This window comes from Mauremys mutica, chromosome 8, assembly GCF_020497125.1.
Source record: "Mauremys mutica isolate MM-2020 ecotype Southern chromosome 8, ASM2049712v1, whole genome shotgun sequence".
Classification (NCBI taxonomy): domain Eukaryota; kingdom Metazoa; phylum Chordata; order Testudines; family Geoemydidae; genus Mauremys; species Mauremys mutica.
Window position 1 is genome coordinate 6,369,368 of NC_059079.1, and position 10,443 is coordinate 6,379,810.

The 10,443-nt window shown below is 44.1% G+C and overlaps 1 protein-coding gene across 1 annotated transcript in view; it reads right to left on the reverse strand.

Annotated features, from left to right (window-relative positions):
* Positions 1 to 7,845, reverse strand: part of PDZK1IP1 (PDZK1 interacting protein 1) — a 28,807-nt gene extending 20,962 nt beyond the window's left edge. Inside the window, exon 1 of the mRNA XM_045028497.1 lies at positions 7,572 to 7,845. Coding sequence (XP_044884432.1) covers positions 7,572 to 7,638 — 67 coding nt within the window. The 5' untranslated portion in view covers positions 7,639 to 7,845. The remainder of the gene's footprint in view (positions 1 to 7,571) is intronic.
* Positions 7,846 to 10,443: the final 2,598 nt, after the last annotated feature.

Here is a 10,443-nt window from a genome sequence, read left to right on the forward strand (position 1 = left end):
GGATGCTTTAAGCAAGTATTTTAGCAGACCTGATTCTACTGTTGAGCCAGAAGAGCTCAGTGAAGACGCAGATATGGTTGAAAATTCTCCAGTAGAACATACAACACAGACAGAGAACGACAGCAGTGACAAAGAATTTGAAGAGCCAAATCAGTCTGAAGAAGACACTCAAGCCAGTCACGGTGAAGAGAAGACTACAAAAAGGGCTGTAACTGATGCTGAAGGTACTGAGGGTCAAGAATGCTTTTCTGATAATAAAGATGTGAGTGTTTTAGATCCAGAGCAGAAAGGCAACTTCAACTCTGCTGACCAGATGGAAATATCTGATGATCCTGCAACTTGGCCAGAATACATTAGCCAGCGTATCAGGGAGTATTTAGTAAAACAAGGGCCGCCTAAAATTATTGTAGAAGATTTCCCTAAAAATAAGATTGGGAAACACTTTTCAAAGTTTCACTGCAAAAGGAAACTTTCAAATGGTGAAATTGTACCTCGTCCATGGGTGATATACTCAGTGTCAGCTGACAAGATCTTTTGTTATTACTGTAAGATTTTGTGCAATAATGTGACAAGTTCATTAGCATCTAATGGTTTTAATGACTGGTCTAATATTCATACAAGATTGTCCGAGCACGAAAACTCAAAAGGACATTTACAAGCTATGCTTAGTTGCTGCGACCTTCAGCAAAGGTTATCTGCTGAAAAAACCATTGACTCAATACAACAAAAACTTATTGACAAAGAAGCAAAACTCTGGTATCAAGTTTTTGAGAGACTAGTTGCTGTCGTTCAGTTGCTAGCAGAACGAAACTTATCATTTCGTGGGTCTGATGAACGGCTGGGAACATCACACAATGGAAATTTTCTTGGAGTTATTGAATTACTGGGAAAGTTTGACCCAGTGATACAGGAACATTTACGAAGAATCAAGAACGAAGAAATACATGACCATTATTTAGGAAAAAACATTCAAAATGAACTTATTAGCATTGTAGGGAATGCTGTTAAACGTGAAATAATAGCTCGAATTAAGGCTGCTAAATATTTTACTATTATACTCGACTGCACTTCTGACATTAGTCACCAAGAACAAATGTCATTGACAATTAGATATGTGGCTGATGGTGTATCACCAAGTATTCCAGCAGGAGTATATGAACATTTCATTAAGTTCATAGTAGTAGAAAGCAGCACAGGTGAATATTTGTACAATATCCTTTTAAGTGAACTCAAAGACCTGGGATTGGACGTTGCAAATATCCGTGGGCAAGGCTATGACAACGGTGCAAATATGAAGGGAAACATATCAGGTGTACAAGCACGACTTTTGAAAACAAACCCAAGAGCTTTTTTTACACCATGTGCATGTCACAACTATAATCTCATTTTGGGAGACATGGCCAAAACATGTCCAGATGCGATGAGTTTCTTTGGAGCCTTGCAGTGTATTTATGCCCTTTTTTCTGCATCTACTAAAAGATGGACTATTTTTAGAAAACATGTTACTGGCCTTTCGGTAAAGCCTCTTTGCGAAACACGATGGGAATGTAGAATGCAAAGTGTCAAAGCTCTGCGGTACCAAGCAGGGGAGTTTTATGATGCACTTGTAGAGGTAGAAGAAACAACTGATGATTCTCAAGCAAAACATGAAGCTAAATCGCTGGCTTTTCAAATAAGGGATTATAAGTTTTTGGTTTCGCTAGTTTTCTGGCATGATTTACTTTTTCAAGTGAATTTTGTGAGCAAAGAGCTGCAGAGTGATACAATGGATATTTCTGCAGGAATTTCTTCATTTGAAAAGCTTTGTAACTGGTTAAAAATGTACAGAGAGAAGGGTTTTCAAGAAGTGTTAACTGGTGCCAATGAACTTGCCAAAGATCTAGATGTGACTCCAGTATTCCAGACTAAACGTTTGCACAAACGAAAAAAACAGTTTGAGTACGAGTCTGCAGACGAGCCTTTTTCTGATCCAAAAGAAGCTTACAGAGTGCAGTGCTTCAATCAAGTGTTAGACAAAGCTTTACAGTCACTTGAACCAAGGTTTGAACAGTTACAAAAGCATGAGAGTTTATTTGGATTTTTATGCAAATTCAAAAATCTTCCCAAGGACACCATACGAAAAGCTGCTGCAGATCTGGAACTTGCATTGACAGATGTGAAACTAGTGCAGGAAAACGAACAAGTTTCAACTGTAAAATCAGTTGACATAAATGGCTACATGCTTTGTGAAGAACTGGAAGCATTAAAGCCAATTATTTCATCTGATTGTACAAACCCCCTAAAAATCCTTCAATTTCTTACATATAATAACCGATCAACAGGATTCCCAAATTTATTTATAGCAATTCGAATCTTCCTGACTATTCCAGTAACTGTAGCCTCAGGAGAGAGGAGTTTCTCGAAGCTAAATCTAATTAAAACATATCTGCGATCAACAATGCAGGAAGACCGATTAAACAATTTGGCAATCATGTCAATTGAATGCGAAGTAATGAAGAGCTTAGAGTTAGGCAATTTACTGAAAGATTTTGTCAGACAAAAAGCGAGGAAGATAAAGTTTTAAAAACATAGGTGAGGTGTACGATAAATATTGATATTTATAATATATGATGTAATGTATGTAATATATAATTTTGTTATTATGTATATAGTCATGGAAAGTAAATAATACATGGAAGAAATGAAAGGGGTTTTTTTTTGTTTTTTTTTTTTTTTTTTTTTTTAGTCATCCCTGCCGGGGCCCCGTCAAAACTATTCGAATTGGGCCCCGCACTTCCTAAAGCCGGCCCTGCTGCACACGCCAAGATCTCTTGAGTGCATTAATCGCCCCTTGCTCCTTAAGGCTTTTAATACTGCACATGATTTGCATGTGGGTGTGTGGCAGGGCTGGAAGAAGCAGGAAAGGACACCGCATGCCTCTGGAGTTGAAACACCTGTGTCCCTGCGGATTTGCTGTAAAACAGGGAGGTGCATCGTTCCGCAGTTCCCACGGTGGTGCTGGGGAGCTCTTCCAAAGAACGAGCTGTAAACAAAACACAGAGATGGAACAACACATCTATACCCCAGCTCAGGATCTGGCCCAGTAAGTGTGAGCAAAGTCATCACGGTCTAGATCCTCAGCTGGTGTAAATATATGTAGCTTCTTGGACTCCAGTAGGACTCTGACAATTTACTCCAGCCAAGCATCTGGCCCATATAATGACAAAACTGTCTCTTTATTAGCAGTTGTAAACATGGCTTGCATACACCCGTATATGTAAAGCAGAATCATCTACAATTGGCTATGAACTAGATTTAGTGTTGTCAACTCTCTTGATTGTACCATGAGTCTTGACATATTTGGCGTTTTCTTTAAGCCTCAGCTCCTGGAATCCTGTGATTATAGGAGACTCTCAGTTCTTGTTTTTAAAAATAGTAAGTTTTTAGACCTCGTGTTTGTGGAGAAAATTCTGAAGTGAGTAAATACTCAGTAAATAGAAGGCAATTATAAAGACTCCAAAATGTATAATTCTTTTTTAAAAACTCATGATTTTTTGTAGCCAAGCTCATGATTATGGGAGGATCTGATTTAGGATTGTTGAATGCCCGGGACTGGCAGTACTGTAAACTTAACAACCAAACAGAACAATCCCAGCAGAACAAGAGGCCAAAGCGTCCAGCCCTAACTTAGCACCAGGCTGTAAGTGGAGGACAGTCTGTTCTGTATGCTAAAAGACCGAGGGCCAAAATCACTTCTAAGAAACGTAACCGCTTGCCTAACTTTCAGCAGGAGACTGGTCCCGCTGATGCAATGGGATTACTCATGTGTTCAAAGATTTGCTGAAGCAGGATCCGGGAACACAGGAGCAGCCTCATTGATTTTCACAGAGTCGTGTAAACAGAGTAGGATTTGGCCTCATTGCTGGCATTTCCCTATAGGTCGTAAACAAGAGGGCTTAACTCCTTGCTCTCAGTCCCACCCATGGGGTTGGGCAGGTCTAGCTGTGGGCAGAGTTTAGTCCTAGGAATGTGTCATCATCCCAAATCATCCTGAAGCCTGGACTGCTTCATTTCCTTCTCTGGTTCCTCCTCAGCTGTCACCTCTGTTGGATTCGTTTTATTGCTGTGTTGGTTTTCTCCTGGTCGGTGGGTGAGCATTAGTGGTGTTAGATGTGACTCAGGGAAGTGATGTTCACATCCTGATCCAGATGAGGCTTAGGCCAGTGGTAGCGAATTTGGGTTCAGATACAGCCGTGCTGAAATTTGGCAAGTTGTTTTCATGACATTTCAGCCCCAAAGACTGAAATTTCATCAATTCATCTCTTCCCAAGAGGTTTCCATTACCTTGGGCCCGGATCTTGCTCCAAGAGGTGTTTTCACAAGATTTCAGCAGCATCCAGACCTGACCAGGAATCCAGGTGCTGGGGGGTTATCTGAACAGAACATTCATAAGGGCTTGGATTCAGGGCTCCAATCTGGACCCACCTCCAAGTGTTTTGTTTTTTAAAAAGGCAAACCAAATGAAACAGAAATAGCAAAGAACACATCCTCTAACTCCTATGTGAGCCCTTGAACATAACCCAAAATGCATCGATTCCTGCAAGCCCCGAAGAGCATACACTGACCGGTATAGGAGCCGTCACCTATGGATCGGAGAGACACAAGTCAGCAAAATTGCATGTGAACTCAACTCCCCACAAAAACAGGGTGAGCCTGAGAGCATTGACTGGGACGAGATGTGCCCCTTACCCTCTCCAGCTTCACACACTGCTCCCCATTCCCCACAAGTGAGCCGTGTCACTTCAGGAGATTTTCCATATTTCTGCTTCGACTTCTGTAACGGGCACCTTTAGTTCCCTACACGCAAAGGTCAGCGCAGGGCCACGGGCAAGGCAGGGACTGGAGAGCAAGTGGCCACGAGAGGGAAAGGGTGATTGGTGGTTGGTCTGGCAGACAGGGCCGGCTCCAGGCACCAGCCGACCAAGCACGTGCTTGGGGCGGCACCTTGGGGCGGGGTGGCGCTCGGGTTTTTTTGTTGTTGTTTCGGCCAGGCGGCCCTGGGAGGGGGGGGGGCCTTGGGTGGCACGGCGCTCAGGGGGGGTGCGGGGGGCTGCGGCACTCAGTGGGGGTGGGGGGTGCGGGGCGCTTGGGTGGGGCGGCGCTCGGGGGGGGCGGGAGCTTGGGCAGCGCAGCGCTCGGCGGGGGGGCAGGGGGCTGTGGTGCTCAGTGGGGGTGGGGGGCACGGGGGGCTTGGGCGGCACAGCGCTGGGGGGGGGCGGGGTCCTGGGCAGCACGGTGCTCGGGGGGGCGGGGGCTTGGGCGGCACGGCACGGCGCTTGGGGGGGCGGGGGCTTGGGCGGCGCGGCGCTCGGGGGGGGTGCGGAGGGCTGTGGCGCTCAGTGGGGGTGGGGGGCACAGGGGGCGGGGGCGGCACGGCGCTCGGGGGGGGCTTGGGCCGCACGGCGCTCGGGGGGGGCGGGGTCCTGGGCGGCGCGGCGCTCGGGGGGGGGCGGGGTCCTGGGCGGCGCGGCGCTCGGGGGGGGGGCGGGGTCCTGGGCGGCGCGGCGCTCGGGGGGGGGCGGGGTCCAGGGCGGCGCGGCGCTCGGGGGGGGCGGGGTCCTGGGCGGCGCGGCGCTCGGGGGGGGGCGGGGTCCTGGGCGGCGCGGCGCTCGGGGGGGGGCGGGGTCCTGGGCGGCGCTCTTTTTTTTTGCTTGGAGCGGCAAAAAAGTTAGCGCCGGCCCTGCTGGCAGAGGGCCTTAGCTCTGTCCCCCTGGATACACAGGTGTGGCAAGAAGAGTCTGAATTGGAACTGAATAAAGAGCAATTACGTTTGGGCAGCAGGACCAAGTTTCCTGAAGTTTCAAAACACCCTGGTTACCCTGGCACAACTCCACACGGACACGGGTTTTCTTTTGTGTCCTTCCAATTTTTAATTGTTCTAATTATTAGCCCTCTGATGCCGATTCTCTTGTCAGCCTTTTGATTACAGGCCCAAATGAGCTAAGCTGGATGCAACCATTGTGCCCATAAAAATGTGCATACACACATTTGCACCTGCAAATTGGAGAGGGGAGGGGGGCTGTCAGTGCAAATAGCCCTTGCACATGCTGTTACCTGTTTTGCACATATCACTGCCCATATGGGCACATTCCCCAGAATCCATCCAATGTGTAAGGGTGCATCTTTCTGGGGTGCTTTGAAAATGTGGCTGTTTGTGAGATTTGGCCATAGCTCAAAAGTCATATAAGTGCCTAAATTCAGAAGAACGTCATTAGGAGGGCTGGTCCTGCTTCCCTTTAAGTCAATGGCAACACGCTGTTTGAGATAGCGGTGCAGGATTGGACCCTAATTCAGTCGGATAACTGGGAGATCCATGGCAGTTAAATTCTGAGAATAAGCAAGTAAGCAAACAAATACATTAGAAACAATAAAGGATGGAACAACACAAAGTGTGATCTGTGTGGGTGAGTGTGTGGGTGTGCAGGGCAGGGCTTCCAAGAACACTGAAAAGATAAAAGATCAACTTTAATTATTCATTAGAACACTTTACTATTAACTACTATTAAATGTCCTGTCGTACTTAATAAAAACAAATGATGTCACAGTAGCAGGAGGCCTCTCTGTCATTTTCTGAAAAGTGGGGGAAGCCATCCATTTGGGGGAGATTTTTTCTGGCAAGCATGATCAAAATTGAAGATTTACAACATGAGAATTAGGGAGATCTCACTGCATGAGCAATGGTTCTCAACCAGGGGGACACACAGCCCTGGCGGGGGTCGGCAGAGGTCTTCCGGGGGGTACATCAACTCATCTAGATATTTGCCTAGGTTTACGACAGGCTACATAAAAAGCACTAGCAAAGTCAGTACAAACTAAAATCTCATACAGGCCATGACTTGTTCATACTGCTCTCTATACTATACATTGAAATGTAAGTACAATATTTATATTCCAGTGGATTTATTTTATAATTATATGGTAAAAATGAGAAAGTCAGCAATTTTTCAGTAATAGTGCGCTGTGACACTTTGTATTTTTATGTCTGATTTTGTAAGCAAGCAGTTTTTAAGTGAGGTGAAACTTGGGGGTACACAAGACAAATCAGACTCTGGAAAGGTTGCGAGCCACTGTCCTAGAGTAACTGGAAAGATAAAAACCTAGCACTATATCTTCACTGCAAAAAAAGCGTGTCTTTATAGCCAATGAGCTATCTCTGTGTAAAATCCTAGTGGAGATAAGGCACAGCCAGTTTACCTCAATGGAGTTAAACCCCAGATTGGTGGTGTATAATATTGCGCTCAGCTACCACAAGGTAAAAAAACTACCCGTGTCTTTCTTGTCTCCACCAGATTTCAGAGCAAGACAGCGAACATGCCTTTTTTTTTTGCAGTGAAGAAGACAAAGCTTCAGATGAAATGCTTTGTTTTCAGACTCTCAGCAATTCATTTGTGATGCACCTGGTTAAAAAGAAAGTGCCTGTCACTGCCACTGAGGTAAAGAGCAACCCCTTCATGGATCAGCTATTTCACTCATAACCAGAAACTTTCAAGACTCCCCCAGTTCAACCCCCAAAAGTAGCAAATCACACTTACCTTGCTGGCAATTCACTGGCTCCAGAGCCATTAAAAGGCACAGGGCAGCAACCTGGAGAGGCTGCATGACTGGGGAGTAGTTGTTTTTGTTGCTCAGTGCGGAGGGCTCTTTGCTTTGTGACAGAAACAATGAGCCCTGCTCCTTCGCAGAAGCTTTTCAGATTGCTGAATGTGAAATCTGAAAACCCAGAGCACACTTAAGCACGGCTGCCTCCCATGGAAATGAGCGTGGTAAATTATCAGTGACATTAATAAGTGGCTATTTAAATAGAGGAGGTACAGATGGAATTTACATACCTGCTTCCTCTTTGGGCCAGGTGAATAAGTAACGTCTAGTTTGCAGACATGTGGTTTGAATAATTGGCAGTTACTGCAGAGCCTGAAGGAATTTCAGAGGAGACAATGAACCATGGCTGTTTATTTACTTACAGTGGGGATTTGGGGGAACCGATACTATGATCAACACATTCTTTCTTGAAAGGAGCACCCTGGCGTAGCATAGTTGCATGATACCAGATAATGCAACAGCACCAAAATCAGATAAGCAAATCAAATGAAAGCCCCAAAAATACAGCATTTGTAAAATGAAGCCTTCAAACTCTGACTGGTAGAAATAGATGCACAGAAAATAATATACTCTACTGGCTAGTGGGATATGCCATTGCCCTATGGAGGATGGAATCAGAACAGCACGTCATAGACCCTATATGGCTACGGGTGACTCTTTTTTAGCTCAAGTGGTAGGCGCTGGTGGTAATATAGGATCTGAGTTCTATCTCAATTCCAAGTAATCATGGTGTGCAACATAGTGATAACCATGAAGTCACTGGAAGCCTTAGACCTGCAGAAATAAACCTACACAGATTGCAGTTGCAATGAACTCTACTAAAAAAAAAAAATTCTCCTATGGTGCCTGTGATCCAGACATCTCAGCACGGATCTGCTGCCTAAATTGAAAGCTCTTTGGGGCAGGGACTATCTTGCAGGCGTAGTAGCACATTCTGGGTGCTGTTGGAAGACAAACAATATGTAATGACAAGATGAAACTGACTATAAACAAACCTGAAATTGACCTGTCTGGTGTCATTGTCTTGGCTGAGAAAAAGGAAAATAATAAGCGCAAAGTAAACAAGCAGCATAAAGCAAATGAGATTATTTCATTTTCAGTTATCTAAGATGTTATTAATAACATAGGAAAGGAAATTTGCTATTTAAAAATAGCTGTCTATGAGCCAGGTGCATTATTGACAACCCTAATCATGCAAAACTCATGTCACCCCTCCCCCAATCATGAGATTGTCCTAAAACTTGTAAGATTCTAAAAACAATAAATTTGTGGGTTTTTTACTTGAGCTTTGACATTTTCAACGTTTATGCCCCTATAAGGGCTAGAAACTTTATTTTTTTTTTAAGTAAAAGTTGAGATTTTCCTAGAACCATCTGACTCCAGGAACTGGGGCTTTAAGGAAAACACCAACTATCATGAGGCTCATGATACAATCACGAGATGTGGCAAAACAGCAGACGGTGTCCCCTCAAAACCAAGCCTTCAATTCCCGACTCTGCCACTGCCTCCCTGGGTGACCTTGGGCGAGTCCCTTCATCTCTTTGTGGCTCAGGTCCCCATCTGCAAAATGGGAATACCAGCATTTTGTTTTTCCCAGCCTTTATCCATCTTGTCCATTTAAATTGCAAACTCTTAAGGCTTACCGTGTGTTTTCAGAGTACCTAGCAGCATAATGGGGCTTACCCCATTAGCCCTTCTAGCACTACTGTGGGACAAAGAATAAATAATGGTGAAATACTTGATTTGTGAAGAAGTAAAAATGACTCCTTTATGAGCTTTCCCTCAGTTACTGACCGCATTCAGAACATATTGCTGGCCTTGGTTTGTTATATTTAGGCTTGTCAGAATTCAATCTTTTTTAATGTATAATTTTGATGGATATCGACATTTTTTTTTAGATTTTTTAGTGATGTAATTTTCCCAGTTCTGCAAAATTATGGGGGGGAAAGGGAACACTTATTTAATGACAGTAGATGATGACGTTCAAAAAGTTAACGCTTTATAAACCGTTAAAACACAAATTGTCAGCAGTGCTTGGCAAAATACACAAAGTTAATATCCTTAAATCAACAAGTCATACCTGTTTTTGCTATTCATTCGCTAGTCTGTTTGTAACAAGCCTCATTCTAAAGTCTAACTCACTGGATTTTGACTCCTAAGCAGCATTTTTATTAATTTGCCTATCTATAAATTTTGATTATCATCAATGGAACTATTTTTCGCCTGTTTGGGTGTATTTGGTAAAATCAACATTTACTGATATTTACTGATAAAAATTGAATCTTTCCAAGCCTAGTTATTTTCCAGTTTTACTCACCAGTTCACCGATAAGTAGAATTCACTGTAATAAATATCCAAAGTGGAGACATTTATCATAAGACCAAAGGCCCTGGAGGAACCAGCAGTAAGATATCCCATCCTACTGGCTACATGTAGAAGCTTGTATCTCTGAGATGGCTGATGTCTGCTTAAGCCACAGGCTATCAAACTATTGATTTGTGAACATTCTATGTCAGTGCTCATGAAAAAGGTCCGATTATCCCCAAGCAATTTGATCCTCTTTGCATAGGAAAATGGAAAATGTCAGTCAGGGTCAGAGACGAGGTCCATCCAGTCCAGAAGCATGTTTCCAATAGTGGCCAGTACCAGATCCTTCAAAGGAAGATAAGAGACACTGCAGCAAGCAGAAGTGGGATAATCTCCTCCCACGACCATCTCATCCCATCCCCTCAAATTTAGAGATTGGCTTAAACCTGGATGCACAAGGGCCTATATTCCTACCAAAAGGTTTGTAAGCTATAACTA